Source organism: Cajanus cajan, chromosome 7 (assembly GCF_000230855.2).
Source record: "Cajanus cajan strain Asha chromosome 7, NIPB_CcT2T_4, whole genome shotgun sequence".
NCBI classification, from domain to species: domain Eukaryota; kingdom Viridiplantae; phylum Streptophyta; class Magnoliopsida; order Fabales; family Fabaceae; genus Cajanus; species Cajanus cajan.
In genome coordinates this window covers 45,504,566-45,522,588 of record NC_138523.1, presented here as the reverse complement: position 1 = coordinate 45,522,588, position 18,023 = coordinate 45,504,566, and the positions used below count along the sequence as shown (strand labels likewise).

Sequence of the window (18,023 nt, the reverse complement as noted above, 5' to 3'; positions counted from 1 at the left end):
CTATATGGTTTCATATACATTCTTTCCTGTAGCTATCTTCTTCATTTTTCTTCTCTTTCTATCTCTCAAAATCTTTTCTGATGTCTTTGGATAACAAATAACCTATAACAATGATTGTCGTTATTTATTATTATTTCATATTTAATTTTAAAATTAATTACTAGACTAAACAAATTAATTTATAAAAGTTTAAATAGTAGTTACAAATCTTGAAATTTATTGCTCCATAAATTGGGAAGCAACTTAATATATATTTCATGCATTGCATTAATATCTAAAATTATTATATTTATACATTTATTTCTTATCTCTCTCTCTTTTAACAACTCATGGTCATATTCTCTTTTCAAAGTATCATGTTCTTCAAATAATGATATTTAGATGATAAATTATTAAGTAATTTAAGAGTATGATCCAAATTAATCTTTATGTAACGTATATTTAAGTTTTTCAATTCACAATAAATTAATAACATTAATTACGTGTTAGCTAAAAATTAGTTTGAAATCATATAATCCAGAATCACATGATAACTTCTCTATTTATTAGAAGCCTTATTTTTTTTTAAAATACATTATCAACACCTTTCATTTCTCATTTCTCTTTTATTTTTATCTTCTTTTCAAATAATATCATCTACCATATGTATAGTTTTCCCCCTTACTTTCACAAAGTGTTTAATAACATATTTAGTGTCTAAAAATCATATCCCTCTCTTTCAAACCATTCTTTCTTCTCATTTTTATTGTATCAGCCACTTAACATATATATAACCTTTTCTTTTTTGTTGTTGTTATAACTCAACTATGTAAGGCTTTATCTTAAAAATTAAACTATGAGGAGTGTTAGCAATAAACTCTTCTAAACATACTCATTTTTATTAGTTAAATTAAATTTATTTAAAAACAACAAAATCAAGAGAGAGGGTCATAATTAAATAAGTGTGAGACCCACAAAATTGTATTTTTTCAAAATATTTCAATTAATTAAAAATATGTTTAAAAGAGAATGTTAATGAGTATGTTGTTAGCATTTCTCTTGTTCAATTATCCTTCCACATGCATAAGGCATCCTGATTATATTCATTGACGTTAAGTTCTTCCTATTCACATTAGAGCTTATGCTTTCATCCTAGCCTGATACATCTAGCTGATATGCATTAATTTAACGAGTTTTAATGGAATTTTCTAGGGCATACTACAGATGCACAAGTGCTGGATGTTCAGTAAGGAAGCATGTGGAAAGGAATACATTCAATCCAAAAAATGTGATTACTACATATGAGGGAAGACACATTCATCAAGTTCCATCCCCTAGGAACATCAGAAAATTCAAAGATGATGCAGAAGATCCCCGTGAAGAACTTGCTACAGCAACAGCAAACGCTGTAAGGACTTTTGGATTACCAGGGATTGGGAATCATCGAAACACCCCAAATGCAGAACCTCAAATTCACTCGCTGGGAACTCGTAATCTCACGAATAATACTGAGTTTGCCAATAGGTTTATGAGCCCTAACCGTTTTTGTAGTTTCAACAACATGGACATTGCCTCTTCCTCCACCTCTCAAAGGCATTTTTCTTCCTTGAAAAATACTTACAGCATGTCTTATCACACTTATGGACTTCACATTGACCGTTATGCTACAATGTTTCCTGAATCTCCGACATCACCATCACCTTTTAACGTTCCTTCTTCCGGAGTTTTTCCTCAGGCCAGGCGTAATTCTGATGTGTCCAGTTCAGTGTTTATTCCTTACAGGGGAACAGGTGTAAGAGACAGATACTAATTAATGTGTGTAGGGCACATGAATGCTTCTCTATAAATCTCAGCATCGATCATCATGCAAAAGATATTATTGTAAGAGACAGATACTAATTAATGTGTGTAATTTTTGTTGGCTTTCATTGGTGTATGCATGTATGTTTAAGGTATTTTAACTGTTATTTTTGTTTTAGTTATTCGGATATGAATCAAACTATGTATGAGTATGAAGAAGTATGCGCTAACTATATTGCATATCTTTTTATGTTGGTTTTTATATCAAAAAATTAATAACACTAACAAAATAAATTATCATATAATAATAATAATAATATATAATACTTGTCTTTAAAAATTATTTTTATTTATAATATAAAAATAATATATTTTAGTATATTGTTAAAAAGTGTAAATATAGATTAAAATGACATAATATATGTTATTAAATTTTATTTAAAATTAACATTAAAATTATATGTAATTATATGTGAATTAGATTTAACATATATATTTTATACTTATAGTAATATTTTTTTTATACATTATTATATGTAATATTTAATTTAGTTTTTGTGTAATTCGTCTTTATTATTATTTTGAAATATTACAATGATTTTATGATGTTTGTTGGGGTGATAAGTATTTTTCCTACATGATAATTGGGACTAAATCATAGTAAAAAATTGTAAACATTTTCATGTAAGAAAAAGAAAATAAGGGTTAAAACAAATTCCGCAATTGTTTTTTTAAAAAAGTTAGTATTTCTCGTATTATATATAACTTTGCCTAGACTCATTAATGGAAATTTAAAATCCAATATATATTGAAACTTTCTTGTGAACAGGATTTTGAATAGTAATGACAAAATAGATTTGACATTGTTGTTAGGATAGTTGAATTACTGTTCTAATAAATTATAGTAATTATTAACATTTTCTTACTTTAAATATTATTTTAAAAACATTCATTTATTTTAAGTGATAATTTTATATCTTTTGATTCAAAATTACTGAAGTTTTTAATAAAACTAACTAGTAAGTTATTTAAAGTAATATGTTGAAATTTATATATAAATATATGCAAAGATCATGAAAGTTAAATGGGTCAGACTAGTTCAAATAACTCCAAAGGTAGTCAACAATCTATTTACATACTTGACAAATATAGAAATCATGACGTATCATAGTACTGTAGGTGACAACGATATATATATATATATATATATATATATATATATATATATATATATATATATATATATTTTAAACGATAAAAGTCATTAATATCAGCAGATCTGATTAAATATATTTTTTAGACACATTTTTTTAATTAATTAAAATTTATTAAAAAAATATATAATTTGATAAATTTTACACGTTATTTAATGAATTTATCTCTTTCTATTGATTTTATAATTATTTTTAATAAATTTTAATTAATAAAAATATGTGTCTTAAGAGGAGTATGTTAAAAAAGTGTATTGTTAACATACTACTCTTACAAATATATATTATAAATATATAATTTTATTTTGACACTACCAATCTAGCACTACGTTATTTTACTACTTTTTAATAAAGTCTGATTTTATCAATTTAATAAGTGACTTTTTAGTTCAAGTTTTAAATCATCAAATTATTGTCTAGACCCTCGATAAATAATTCGATTTTTATAACACAAAATTATATCGTTATGTAAATGTATTCTAAATTAGTTAACTTCTAAAATAATACAATATATAACATAACAATAATAAATAATACTATAAATAAATAATTTTATAAATAAAATATTAACACAATACCATAAATAATCAATAAATAATTTAATATTATTTTATGAAAAAATAGTTTATATATTGATATTGTAAAAAAAGTTTTTACACCATCACCAAATTAAAAAATTAATATATATATATATATATTAAATTTATTTTCAGTTATAATAATATTATTAAAATTCATACTTATAATATTTTTTAATTGATTGACAATGTAAAATTTTTAACTCATAATGGATAGAAATTGAAGTTTAATTTTTATTCATTTTTTATATATATTTATGATAATTTAATTATATATATATATATATATATTAGTTTTTTAAATTATTTTTTATTAATTATTTAGGTTTCTTTATTTAATTATTCATTTACATATTTGCTTTTATTATATATGTATATACATGTATATATACGCTTATTTATATACATTTGTTATTAATTTTATTTAAATAATACCATAATTAATTAAATAATATAATAAATAAGATAACCATAATAGATAATTGATAAATGTATAGATAAATAAAACAATACCATAAATAAATAATACTATAGCTAAATAACACTCTAATAGCATAAATAAATTAATATACTATAACTGAATTATACTGTAAAATAAATAATACCATAATATAATAAACGTATCTATTTAATACTATACATGACCATTAATAAATTATTAGTTAAAATTATCAATAAATAAATGCATTAAATAAATAAAATGGCAAATACAAAACATTAATAAACAAATAAATAAGAAAACTCAAAATTAAAAAAATGTAAATAACTAAATAAATATATGTAATCAACCCTTATATTTAATACGAACCTTCATCTTGTGCAATAATAATTTTAAGAATTTTTTTTAATGATGGAGTTTATAATTTTTTTTTAATTTTATCTAACTTAATTATTTTTATTATAACTATTTATGAATTAAATATTAATATTTTAAAAAATTATCAATAAATAAAAATATTTTTTTTATTACAATACAAATTATTTATCATAAATTTAAAATATAATTTATTTATCTAAAAATGTTTATATATACTATTTTAAATATAATTTATATATTCAAATATAATATATATATATATATATATATATATATATACATATATATATATATAATTTTATATAATAATATATATATCTATACATTAGATAAGTTAAAATATTATCTAAAATCAAAATATTACATTTAGTAAACCTAAAATTCAAGAGGAAATGGGGGAATTTAAAAGATTATAGGACGGACGTTAGTGTGCATAACTGCATCAAATCATCCATGGTGTGCAAGTTCTATAACTGCCGTTGGATTAACGAAATTAACATCAATCATGCGGAATTGAGAGCGGAGCAACAAATGTGATTAATGTTACACCTGCTCAAATTATGAAATAAAAAAACTTAAAGTTCATGCATATATATTTTATGTGGATTTTTTTTTTCTCTTCCTATCTGTCGTTTGTTTTAAAGTAAATTATATTATTCTCTTCATATTTATAAGAGGATCATATTGTCTTTCATTCTTATATTAAAATACACAATATATTTTATTTAATGCTATTAAGGAAAGTTACACTTTAAAATGTAAATATTACAATATTTTCTTTTTATATGTTAAAATATAAAAAATTAAACTTTTATTCTTTAAAATTATACTAAAATATATTTCTTATTCTCATTATTATAAGACATAATTTTAAAAAAAAAAATGTAACTTTCTTTATCTTTATTAATTAAAATATATCTTTTTATCACTTTGGTTTTCATTTTTAAAGACATATTTACTCTTTAATAAGTGTAAAGTTTATTTATTTGTCATTTCTACACCCCCCCTCTTTAATAGCTACAATTCAATAAAATCATGTTAATGTGTAATCACAAAAACTTAAATCGAGTCAATTCTTTTTGTATTGTAGTCGTTGCAATACTTATTAAAAATGTGTCAATTCTCTTTTTTTTTTTACATTTTATATTTTATTAAAATAAAATATAAAAAAATATGAAGTGTTTCACTCTCATTAATATAGATAAAATAGATATATAGCTTATTTTTTATTTTTACTTTTTTAGATCATTACCTCTATCTATTTTAAACAATTTAATATTCAAATGCAAACTACTCAATGCTATGTAACTTTTATTTTTTATTTTATTTATTAAATAATTAAATAGAAGTATAAAGTGTCTTTTTCTCTCTGTGTCTATATATAGGCGCTACAAAATAGTGAGTGATAAAATAGTTACACAAAATATAATGGTAAAAAAAAGTGCAGAACAAAAATAAATTATACAATTAGTATAGAAGAGGAAAAGAGATACTATGCATTTTTATACATTTATGAAAAAAAAAATAACAATAAAAATAGTAGAAGTTACTTAAAAGATAATGGTGATAGTTTTATTTAGTGGGAGAAGAGGATTATCCAACTATGATTTTTATTATAAAAGATAATGTGCAGTTGCAAAAAAAAATGACTTAAATATATTTTTAATTCTTATAAATTGAATTTGGTTCTTGTGAAATAACTAAATTTTGGTTTTAATTTCTATAAAAAAAAATCTTTGATTTTTTGTTCTTCTAAATTTTAAAATCACTATTCTTTGGTCCATAATTTAAGATAGATAAATGAAAATTATTTTAAGAATCAATACAAAATTTTAAAAGTATTAAATACTAACATGTTATCACTAACAATGGCGAATTAACATCTAAAATAGTCACTTAATATTTTAATTAAAAATAACTAAAAATGATCACATAAGAAACATAAATTAAAAACAATACTTTGAATTTTAAAAGATAAAAAACAGAAAAAAAATTTAAAAAATCAAAATCAAAACTAATTAATTTTGCAAAGATTAAATATATTTAAACAAAAAAATTCTATCATTAAAATGGTAAATAAAGATAAAAATAAAAACAGTTTAAATGAATATAAAAAAAATAAGTAAATGATATTAAGAGAGAGCAATATGATTTAATCTAAAACAAACGAATGAGAGAGAGAAAAAAATATCTCACATAAAATATACTTATACGTGAATTATATATATATATATATATATATATATATATATATATATATATATATATATGTATATGTATATTATTTTTATTTCATAATCTAAGCAAGTGTAATTATTATTATTTTTTATTTCGTAATCTAAACAAGTGTAATATACTACTCACATCCGTTGCTCTACTCTCAAATTTTGCACGTCCAATCTTAAATTCATTAATCCAAGAGTAATTATGAAACTTACGAACCGTAAGTGACTTAATGGAGTTTCGCACGCTGGCCTCCGTTAGATTATAGTATATATAAGAAGATGATTGGGTTAGTTTATGTAGTGGGGGAAAAAACTATTTAATTTGTAGCTCAACATGTGGATTGGCAACTTTTACCTAGCTGTTTTTTTATATATAAAAATAAGGTCACACCACGTGGACCAAATTAGCTAAAATAGTTTGATTTGTAATTAGAAAAATGTTTTAAAATAATAACCATATTTATACCTACAAAAATATAATTGAATCAACAACAATAGAATAAATTTATCTCTAAAAGGGTGTTTCTTACAATGTTTTGATAACTCAATAAATTGTTCATCAAATGCATTAAAAAAAAGGATATGTCATGTTCATAATTGATTTTGAAAAAGTTTAGGATAAAGTGGATTGAAACTTTTTAAAAATCATTCTTTGAGAATTTGGATTCCCTCCAACTATTATTACCTTTATCATGAATTACACAAGTTCCACTACTATATCTTTAAAATGGAATAGGGAGAAGTTGGATAGTTTTAAGGCTAAGGGAGATCTTAGACAAAAAGATATGATGTCACCTTACTTGTTTGTTTTCTGTATGGAAAAATTATCTTTACTTATTCAATAGAAGGTTTAAGAGAGGACTTGGTTGGCTGTTAAAATTACCCCCAATGCTCCTAATATTTCTCATCTATTTTTTTGCAGATGATTAACTTGTTAAGGAAGCTCTTGATGTGTTTCACCTAGCCTTTGGATTGAAAGTTAATATTCAAAAGTCCAAAATTATGACTTCCAGGAATATTTCTAATGTGAAGGTGGACAAATATGTGACCATAGCTCAATTTCAACATACTCGCCAAATTGGGAAATATTTGGATTTCACTATGTTGTTCGGTAAGGTCCAAAATAGTGATTTCAACTATATTCTTGAAACCATTAATTCAAGATTAGCATATTGGGGAGCTTTTAAATAGGAATGGTAGAGTGACTTTGGTAAAGTCAGGCTTGACTTCTTTACCTATTTACACGAAGCATAACTTGCGGATACCTAAGGGTGTATATGACAAGATTGATGATACTATCTATAAATTCATTTGGAAGAATAATTATTGTCATTGTTGGACTGAAATACTATAACTCTACCCAAAGCTAATGAAGGGTTGGGCATCCATCCAACTAGGGACGTCAACATTTCTCTTTTGGGATAACATGCTTGAGATATGTTGCATGGGAAACATAAGTTGTGTGGCTAAATACTTGAGGGAGGAGGCTATCCTTCATGCGCCAGTCATCTTCTTCGTGACTGTGCTCATTCAATTCATGTTTGGTAGCACTTGAAGTTGGATAGACATTCAAAGTTTTATATGACACATGTTTATAATTGATTGGTCAATAATCTCATAGGACCAAATGGTGTTCTTTTGGCAACAACTATCTGGATCCTATGGAAAGTTAGGAATGCATCTATATTCCGAGATCAATCTTGGGACCTTTGGCATATTGTTGGTCGACAAATTCAAGTTCTTTTGGCAAGTATTAAGAAGGCATTTAATCATTAGGATCATCAACAATAATATCGTCAAATCATATGGAAAACACCTACATCTTCTACAATCAAAATTAATTAACATTGATGGCAGTTCATTTGGTAACTCAAAAGTGGGTTTTTGAGGTTTATTTCATGACCATATGGGCCATTGGATTACTAGTTTCTTTGGCTCATGTGAAAATTCAACTATAGTATCAAGAGTGAATAGTTTGTTCTCTTTCATGCTCTTGACAAAGCTTGAAAGGAAGGTTATTGTGTTATTTTGTGTGAAATGGATTCTACCATGATGTTGAAGTTAGTTCACAACAATAAAAATCACTTTCATCCTTACTTTTCTTTAGTTAATGTAATTAAAAAAATTGTTACGCGTCACCTAGTAATACATATTTTGTAAAGCTAATTAATGTGTTGATCGACTTGTAAAATATGATGTCAATCATGATGTTCTTTTTCATCATTAAAATTGTTGTTCACATAACTAAATTCTTTAAAGTTACACTTGGAATTGTAACTTTTGTTTCTTGCTTACCTTTTATAATATTCCACTAGTCAGCCAAGAGAAGATGCAATCTTAATACATGACTACACGTCAGTTGCATCTCTTTATTGCTTTTTTTTTTTCTTCAAACGCCAGCTCTTTATTGGTTGCAATATGACCATGTTATTATATTTAGGCGAACACATTTTTTTTAATTAATACAATGCTTTTCTTTTAATTAAATTTTTGAAAGTTAAAATATATTTATTAAATAAGATGTGATATTTAATTATGAAATTTTAGAATTAAAAAACCTAATTAAAAAATATTTGAAAAATCTATAATAAATTGTGTTATTTACACTTCAATATTTATTTGTATTAATTTTTCCGTTTGTGATCTAAACATTCATTCACTTGTTAAACTAACAATCCATGATTACTGTAACAAAGTAAATGAACAGATAGAATAAATCAACACCAATTTAAGATGAAGACCCGATCGATACATAATAGTAAAAGGTATTATATGTATTAAGATTTTGCCCAGACGCATTAATGGAAATTTAAAATCTAATGAAACTTTATTGTGAACAAGATTTTGAATAAGGACAGAATGAATTTGACATTGTTATTAGTATAGAAGAATAACTATTCTAATAAATCATTATAGTTATTAACATCTTACTTTAAATATTAGTTTAAGACTATTCATTTATTTTAAGTGATAATTTCAAATCTTTGATTCAAAATTACTTAAGTTTTTAATAAAAACTAATTAATAAATTATTTGAAAGTAATATAAGTTGAAAATTTTGTTATATATAGGTAAAGATCATGCAAGTTAAATGGGGCACAATAGTTTAAATAACTCCAAAGGAAGTCAACTAATCTATATTTTACGTACTTGAACTATATTTTAGCCCGTTGGAACTCAATCTACAATGGGTCAACTTAAGATTAAAATATCTCTTTCATATTTTTTTATGAAAATCCTTGATATAAACATGATTGATGTATTATAATACGTAACGAAGGTGAGAACAGTGTTTATTTATTTATTATTGTATAGGAAAAAAGAAAACTCATTAATATCAAAAGAGTTGGATATAGGCCAAAATAAATAGAATCATGAAAATGACTATTGTTTTAAGTTGATGAATTTGGGGAATCAAACTGTTAGATTTTCTAATATATAAATATCACTTTCAAATTTTTATTAGATTCTATAACTGAACAATGGAACTAAAATAAAATTTTACACCATAATTCTTTGAATAACTTAGACGCAAAAAAGATGATCCTTTAACCTAATTAAAATATAAAAATAAATAAAATTCTAAACTATAAGTGTGTGTTTAGTTTTTCATTATAAACTCACAAAATTACATTAAACAAAAAAGAAAAAAAATATTATATCTTAATTTAGTGTTCCAGAATGTATATTTTTTTGGTTCAACAAAACTTAATAATAAAATAAACATTCTTTAGGTCTAATTCTAAACATTAAAACTTAAAATATAAAGAGAGTAAAGTCACAAAAACAAGTTTCAAAAGAACAAGAACTTATTATACACAAACAACAACAATGATATTTTAGTTAATCATATTATTGATATGAAGTACTTATATATATTTTTCAATAACTAATTTATATTAAAAACTTAGTCACCTTTAATATTCAATATTTTTCAATTACATTTTTGAAATTTTAAGTAACTTCAGTTCTATTCAGACGATTAATGACTCACCGATACTCAACCATGGTATAAATGTTTTTTAAACATAAAATTGAACAAGAAAAATGTTCTCTCTTTAATTTTAGGATATATTTTTGAAATGTTTGCGTTTATGAAAAAAGTAAATAAAGGATTAAACAATAGTCAACAATTTACATAGTCTGTCAAATGATGCAACTTCTCTAAAAAGCTAAACTTATGTCAACTGGGACTTCTGTGAATTCTCATCTATGTACATCAATCTCAGCTTCTGTGAAGCTAGGTACTGGTAGATGATGGTGTTAAGACTCTGTCTCAGGGTTAATACGTCAAATGTTTCTATGAACCTTAAATCTGTTGTCCTGGATTTAGCACCAGCAAATTTCTTGTACTCCTCAGACACTGAAGCTAAACACCAATTCTGCAACTTTCTCAGGCAACCAACAACGCAACCAGTTCGATGCTGCATAAAACAAGACAACATCTTATCTTTGAATTCATTTATAATAAAAATTAAAACCAATCAACAATAACACATAGTTTTTGGTTTTTCTATAGTCAGAGAAAGATTAATCTCGAGTTACGAAAATTATAAGAGGATGTCATAACTCATACCCTATTATACAGATCTATGATCGAAATCATATGTTTAAAAAATATAACTATCTGTTCTGTCAAGTATACTACAATATATAAGAAATAATTTTTTTAAGTCATTGATATATATATACCTTTCCTTGGTTACAGTGGATTAAAACCGGGTGATTTGTCACATCTAAAACCACAAAAATGATGCAAGTTAGAAATATATAACAAAAAACATATATAAAATAATTACTTGAATTAAACATTATAATAATTAAGTACCAATTAAAACCTTGACAGCCTTCAAAATAGTATCCCTCACAGTGGAGACAGTAAGATCCTTAAAGAAAACCAAACAATAAGATTAATAGTCATTATCATGAAACCAAGTTTACCAGACAACCATATGTATATTATGATATATTAATAGAAAGAACGGTGCTATACTTATTATTTCTATGTATTAAAATAGATGTAGAAAAAAAATTAAAATTTAAAAATACATAATCATATTGAGTAAATTATGTGATCAAAAGTAAAAATAAGAAGAAAAACAAAGTTACTAAAACATATTTTTTTTATAATAGGTATAAAAAAAAAAATAGAGGTTAATTACCGTCTTGCCTTGAATACCAAAGTGAAAGAGCCGAATATTTTGTGATTCAAGAAACTCTAAATTATGTTGCGGATAGGGTTCGGGGCACAAGTATCTGCACACCGATATGATAACTCCATGGTTAATTTTTCACATAAAGGAAATTAAAGGAACAAAAAAACGTAAATTAACAAATGAATCATTGAATTTACACGATGGATCGAAGATTCAGGGTTTCAAGAAAAGAGAAATTGGAAGATCGAGGGAAACTAGAGCGATATATTCCGTCCTCAACCATTGAAAAGTTGCTTGGAATAACCACAACTTCATCTTCATCCTCCACCACCACTTCCACTTCAACCATCGTTAACTATTGTTGTTCTTCAAACCTTGGATAATAACTATAGAGAGGGTTATGATTCACCATATATATAGATATAATTGAGAATGAAAAAATTGCCGCCCAATTTATCTTAACCTAGCTTATAAACTATAGATTCAAAATTTACGGTTATCATTTTTAATCTTTAATTAACTAATTAATTACACTGAATCAGGAAAAATATATATAGTTAAAGCCTTATCACGTAGATTGTCATTGTGGATCAAATCATGTTGGAACTTGGAAAGTTGGAACATGATAATAATTATGGCGGCTTACACTGCAACAAAATTCATTTTTACCGACAATTATTTACCGGCAATAAATTAATTGCCTTTGTTTTATTATTTAATAAAAGTATTAGTGGCTAATATATAATGGTCACTAAAAATATATTTATATCACACCAAAATTTATTATTAGCGACAATTATTTTAAGAAAAATTTTAGTCCCACATCGACTAGAAATAAGATAACTAAAGAGTATATAAATAAATAATAACTCTCACCTTACAAGTTTGTTATATAGGATTGTGTTAGACCTATAACTTATTATTCTAAATTAGTATATATATATAATTAGAAGACAACCTTCATCTTAAAGTCCCACATCAACTAGAAATAAGGTAATTAAAAAGAATATATAAGTAGAAAGATAACTCTCATCTTACAAGTCCCACATCAACTAGAGATAAAGTAATTATTTATTTTTACTCATCTTACAAGTCCCACATCGACTAGAAAGTAAAAAATGTTATAAAAAGATATACACTTTTTTCGACCATTATAAAGGTTTTTACCAGCATTTTGAATAATTGTCGCTAAATGTTTTAGCGACACTGCATACAATGACTAATGTAAAAATGCCGGTAAAAGATTTTGTAACAATTTTTATTGCCACTAAAAATCATATTAAATGCCACTAAAAGTCTATTTTATTGTAGTGTTACAGAAAAATTGCCCGCTTTTTCGAATTATTTTTATTTTAATGAGAGAGTTACGAAACGATCTTGGAAAAGATTTGTTTAATATTTCGTCTTTGCTTACGTGGTATTTTTTATTAATATATTTTTAATGAAAATAGTAATTTTGCGATCTTAAAAGAGACTGAGATTCAAGTAGGGGTGTTCATGGATCGGTTTTTTCAAAAAACCGATCCAAACCGAACCGAACCGTTTTATAAAAGTGGATCGGTTAACCGATCCATTTTTTATAAAGTGGATCGGTTTGGTTTTTTTAAAATATGGATCGGTTTTTTTGAAATTGGATCGGTTCGGTGCGGTGCAGTTATCCACTTTTTTACTCATATATGGATCGGTTTTTTTAAAAAACCAAACCGAACCGAACCGATCCACTTTGTAAAAATGGATCGGATAACTGAATCGGTTTTATAAAGTGGTTCGGTTCGGATTTTTTTTCAAAATGGATCGGATTTTTCAATATGGATCGTATCGGTTATGGATCGGTTCGGATCAATTTGGATTTTTTGCACACCCCTAGATTCAAGTGGATTCATTAAAGTAGCATCCGTTAATACATGAAAAAAAAAAAAACTAAAAAAAGGGATTAGGACTAGGCGTCAACAAATCGAGCCTCGTCTTTATTAAAGTAGCATCCTTCATTGTGCTCCTTATAATGATTATTTAAACCGTGCTTTAGTCTTTTTTTAATATATATTTCTTATTTTTAATTTTAAAATAAAAATATTTAGTCTCGTATTTTTTGAAATATGAAATATTAGTTCTATCATCAATTATATTCATTGATCATTAAATTTTGACGTTAATCGATGACTTATCACCTATAACACTCAGGTTTAGTAGAAGAATGAGAACTAGTGTGAGAAGGATTTCTTTCTCTTTTCTCCTCATTTTCCCTCTTGATTGAGACCTTCTTCTCCTTCTTCTTCCTTTTGTAGCTAACCTAAGTTCCTAATTAGGTTTGAAATCGCACGGAGTGCAAAGAGCTTCTTTTTTCCCTTCTCTTTTTGGAAGATTTTGGTTCTCCAAAAAGGTAAGGAAAGCTTGCATATTGTGGTTGTGTCATGTGCATGTTAATTAGTACCCTTCTAAATCCTTGATTTTAGTGTTGTATTGTTGGATTCTTGGTGGCTTTGGGGTTTCATGAGTTGTGACTTTTGATTTGAGGTGAATCCTTAAATATTAGTGGATGCATGTTGCTTAAGTGGTGAAATTGTGATGTATAACTATTGTGTAATTGGTGTATGTTGCAAAATGTTGGTTGTTGGGTTGTTATGTGCAAGATTTTGGGCAAAAATCAATTTTGCATAAGTGCGAAACAAATGTCACGTTGGGCGTGCCTTCACTGTGTTAGGTGCAACACAACCAGAGGGTTCTCCTTTCTCCACACCGAAGACAAGATTAGTGGTGCCGAGCATGAGAAAATGGAATAGCCTTCATATTGGATTAGCACCAAGTGTGATCCGAAAGACGTCAGACATGAGGAGATACACTTGTCTCTACCTGGGTTCACGCTAGGCATTGAAGGGTGTGGCATAAGGCGTGAGTCAAGTAGAGGTCCTCTACTTGATTGGGATCGGATGTGGATTTTACCACACCAAGCGTGAGAAAGCGGGACAATCTTTACCTCAATCACGTTGGGTGCGAGTGGTGTGGACAAGACAGAGAACTCTCTGTCTTGATGGCGTCAGGCGCCATTTAAGTAGCATCGAGCACAACCTTTATGTTATATGCTTGTTGTTTTATGGTGAACTATTGATGAATATTGATGACCATGATGTATGTATGATGATATATAATGATGAATACCTAAGTTGGTAGATGAATCGACGATGTCAAAATGTAAGTTATATATTGTATAATTGTTAAGTTGTGAAGTTGTAGACATGTGGTTGAAATACATGTCTTAGTTAAGATACACATATGCTATGGGTGAATTATGTTGTTTTAAAGTTGGTTTCGCCTTTAGGGTCTATGTGGATTAATATGAAGGTAGTTGATCCTAGTTGAATGACTAATCAAGTAAAGTACAAAGTCAGAGACTTGATCTTTAACTTATATTGGAGGGTTTTAATATTTGAAGGGTAGTCAGTAAGTTAATCTCATAGATGGCTTAGTGTTGCAAGTTAATGTCATGGTAGGTCCATACCCAAACTATCCTACATTGACATAGTATCACACTTCCTGGTTTAAGTAGCAAAGCCTGAGAAATCAAACTAAGTTGTCTATATCTGGCTCTCTTTGAGTCCTAACATTGTACTATACATGTCCTAGCTGAGATAGGTAACATGATGTGTGATAAGTGCTATGATTTCATTAAGTTTATGGCCTAATTTGAAGCACTTATATCAATTTTTCTTGCTTTAGACTTTGTTTTTAACTCAAAACATATCTAAATTGTTAGGTGATCACATTTTGTTTTTGAATCATGTTTTTAAGTAACTTACAAGTATTTGGTTGTTGTTTTGTAGTTTAGGAGAAAGCTAGGAAAGAAGGAAGGAAGTCAAGCACAAAGTGGTGAATTTGAAGTTGAAAGAATTTTTGGTTAAGTTCCCAGGCTAAGCCCCAGATCCACGCTTAGCCTCAGCATGGCAGAGAATCCCTGGAACAGAATTTTGATCCCCACGCTGAGCGTGGAACTGAGGCTTAGCGTGGATTGTGCTGACATGTCATTATTCACATAAGACAAAAGCTTTTATGACCTAAAAGTGGGATTTTCGAGAAAAGAAGCAAGGAGGATCATTCTTGGACTTTGTGTGGCGGCTGGAGAGCTCTGGAACCTTCAAGATCAAGCTTCTTCCTTTCTTCATCATTTGTAGAGTTCTACATGTCTATGTGTAGCTAAACTCACCCTTGTTGGGGTTTGATGTAACTAAACTCATTCTCATGTGTAAACTCTAAGCTATCAATCTAAGTTGTTATTCAGTTTTATTGCTCTTTTTTTGTGCATAATGCTTATTATGGCTTGATCACCCTTAACTTGAACTTAAGGTTTTTAAGAGATTGAGAAATGATTTTAAACCTTTGACTTGAAATAGAGCAGCTAATGGTGCTTATTGCTAGAGATAGAGTAAATGTCATTGGTCTTTCTTAAGCTCTTGTTTTTAAAGCTGGTTTCTAGGTTAAACTATGCAAGAGATTGATAGTTTAAGCTAGTAACTTAGATGCCAACTTATAAGAGATTAGGGTTGGTTACTTTTGAGAGTGATTGATAAATTCTAAATAATAACTATTGTGAACTTAGTGATAAGCATGAGAGGAAGGTTTAGTGAAGTCAAACCCAACAATTTATAAATATTGCATTATAATCAAGTTTTGCACTCTAAGTGTTTACCAAAATACCAAAAAGAATTGTTATTACTTGTTTACATTATTTACTGCAGCAAATCAAACTCTTATTGCTTTTCGGTAGCTTAGTTAGTATAACAAGTGAAATTGCAAAGTGTTGCGCAGTCCCTTAAGAGACGATACTCATACTTTCATTAAACTACTTATACGATTTGGTACACTTGCCAAAGGAGATAACAATGTGGTTCGGTAGGGTCAAGCCTTTTAAACTATTCACCATAGTTGTAAGAGATCTTCTTACATATGTGACGATGCATTAATTGATAATATTTGTATGCTGAGAGGTTGATTATTATAAGGTTAATAAATGTTGAGCAAGTTGTTATGTTCTAAGTTGTGCTATTGTTGATATATGCTTTTGTTGCTTTTGTCGTATTGTTGTATGTTATTTCTATCATAAACTTACCTTTTTGCATCATGGATGAGACTGGGATAATCATACTTAATATGCGAATAGGACAAAATTAGGAGGTTAGTTGGTGTGATGGTGGCAAGTCAGGTTGGAGGTGACTTGTTTTGTATGACTCTTCTAGTTTAGTCATGTTTTGGAGTCCTTGACAAGACGTCTAAATGATATTTTGTAGTATTTTAGACTTTAATTTATATAGTATATGTATGAATTTTATAAGATGTAATTGTTCTATATATTTTACTTTATGCATGCTTTAGCTTTTGTTTCGATCAATTTGCAATAATAAGTGCGTTGACCTGACGATTCGTTACATCATCACTAAGCTACGTATTATTCAAGAACAAATAAAATATTTTTATTTGTATCTATTTTAATGACTTATTAATATTTATTTTATTAATAAATCTTATTAACATATTTTTTTTAGCTTTCTCTTTTATTTCTAAATATCATCTTATTAAATGACACATTACTTAAGTATGAATAAATGTTAAAACTTAATAATTAAAAAATGTCAATTTGATAAGAGACTAAAATTTGATATTTTTAAAATTTAATAAAACTAAATATTTTTATTGTAAAACAGAGACACCAAAACATACACATATTTGAGTTTCTTTAAATCATTTTTATAAACTATTTTAAAATATTATTAATTTTATAATTAAAAAATTGCATCATCCAGTATATAAGAAAATATTATTTATTTACATATATAAATAATATTAAATTCTTTAATAATATTTCTTTTAATGTTTAATTTACTTATTGATGTATTTATAATTTTATGAATACGATATTTAAAAATATAATACACAATGTGTTATTATATATAATTAAAATTTATAATAAATTATATATATAAACTATGTTTAATATATAAATTGTATTTTAAATTTATATAAATAAATATTTTTAACATATAAATTGTATTTTAAATTTATGAGAAATAATTTATAAGCTAAGTTATATTTTTGGCTTTTTATCTTTTTTTATTATATTCATTTTGATCCTCTATATATTAAAATATTTTTTTTGTCTTTTATTTTTTATATTTGAATTAATTTATTAATTTTAAAACATAATTTTAAATTAATTTTTAACTGATTTAAGATGTAAAAATTGATAACATTGGATTTACTTATATAAA

General features: G+C 26.2%; 1 protein-coding gene across 1 annotated transcript; it reads right to left on the bottom strand.

Annotated features, from left to right (window-relative positions):
- Positions 1-10,203: 10,203 nt before the first annotated feature.
- LOC109804920 (inositol diphosphatase DSP3) lies at positions 10,204-12,939 on the bottom strand. The gene is made up of 6 exons (XM_020366845.2): positions 12,934-12,939; positions 11,964-12,121; positions 11,773-11,866; positions 11,439-11,496; positions 11,303-11,346; positions 10,204-11,034 (listed from the first exon to the last, which is right to left on the bottom strand). Exons 1-6 carry the CDS (start codon positions 12,937-12,939, stop codon positions 10,789-10,791), a joined length of 606 nt encoding a protein of 201 aa, XP_020222434.2. The 3' UTR covers positions 10,204-10,788.
- Positions 12,940-18,023: the final 5,084 nt, after the last annotated feature.

What these genes read in the sequence shown, in the direction of transcription:
- LOC109804920 (XM_020366845.2), bottom strand. An exon ending in TTGGTATTCAAGGCAAGACG is followed by an intron (nt 11,497 to 11,772) that starts GTAATTAACCTC and finishes GTTTTCTTTAAG; the next exon opens with GATCTTACTGTCTCCACTGT. An exon ending in TCCACTGTAACCAAGGAAAG is followed by an intron (nt 11,035 to 11,302) that starts GTATATATATAT and finishes TGTTTTATGCAG; the next exon opens with CATCGAACTGGTTGCGTTGT.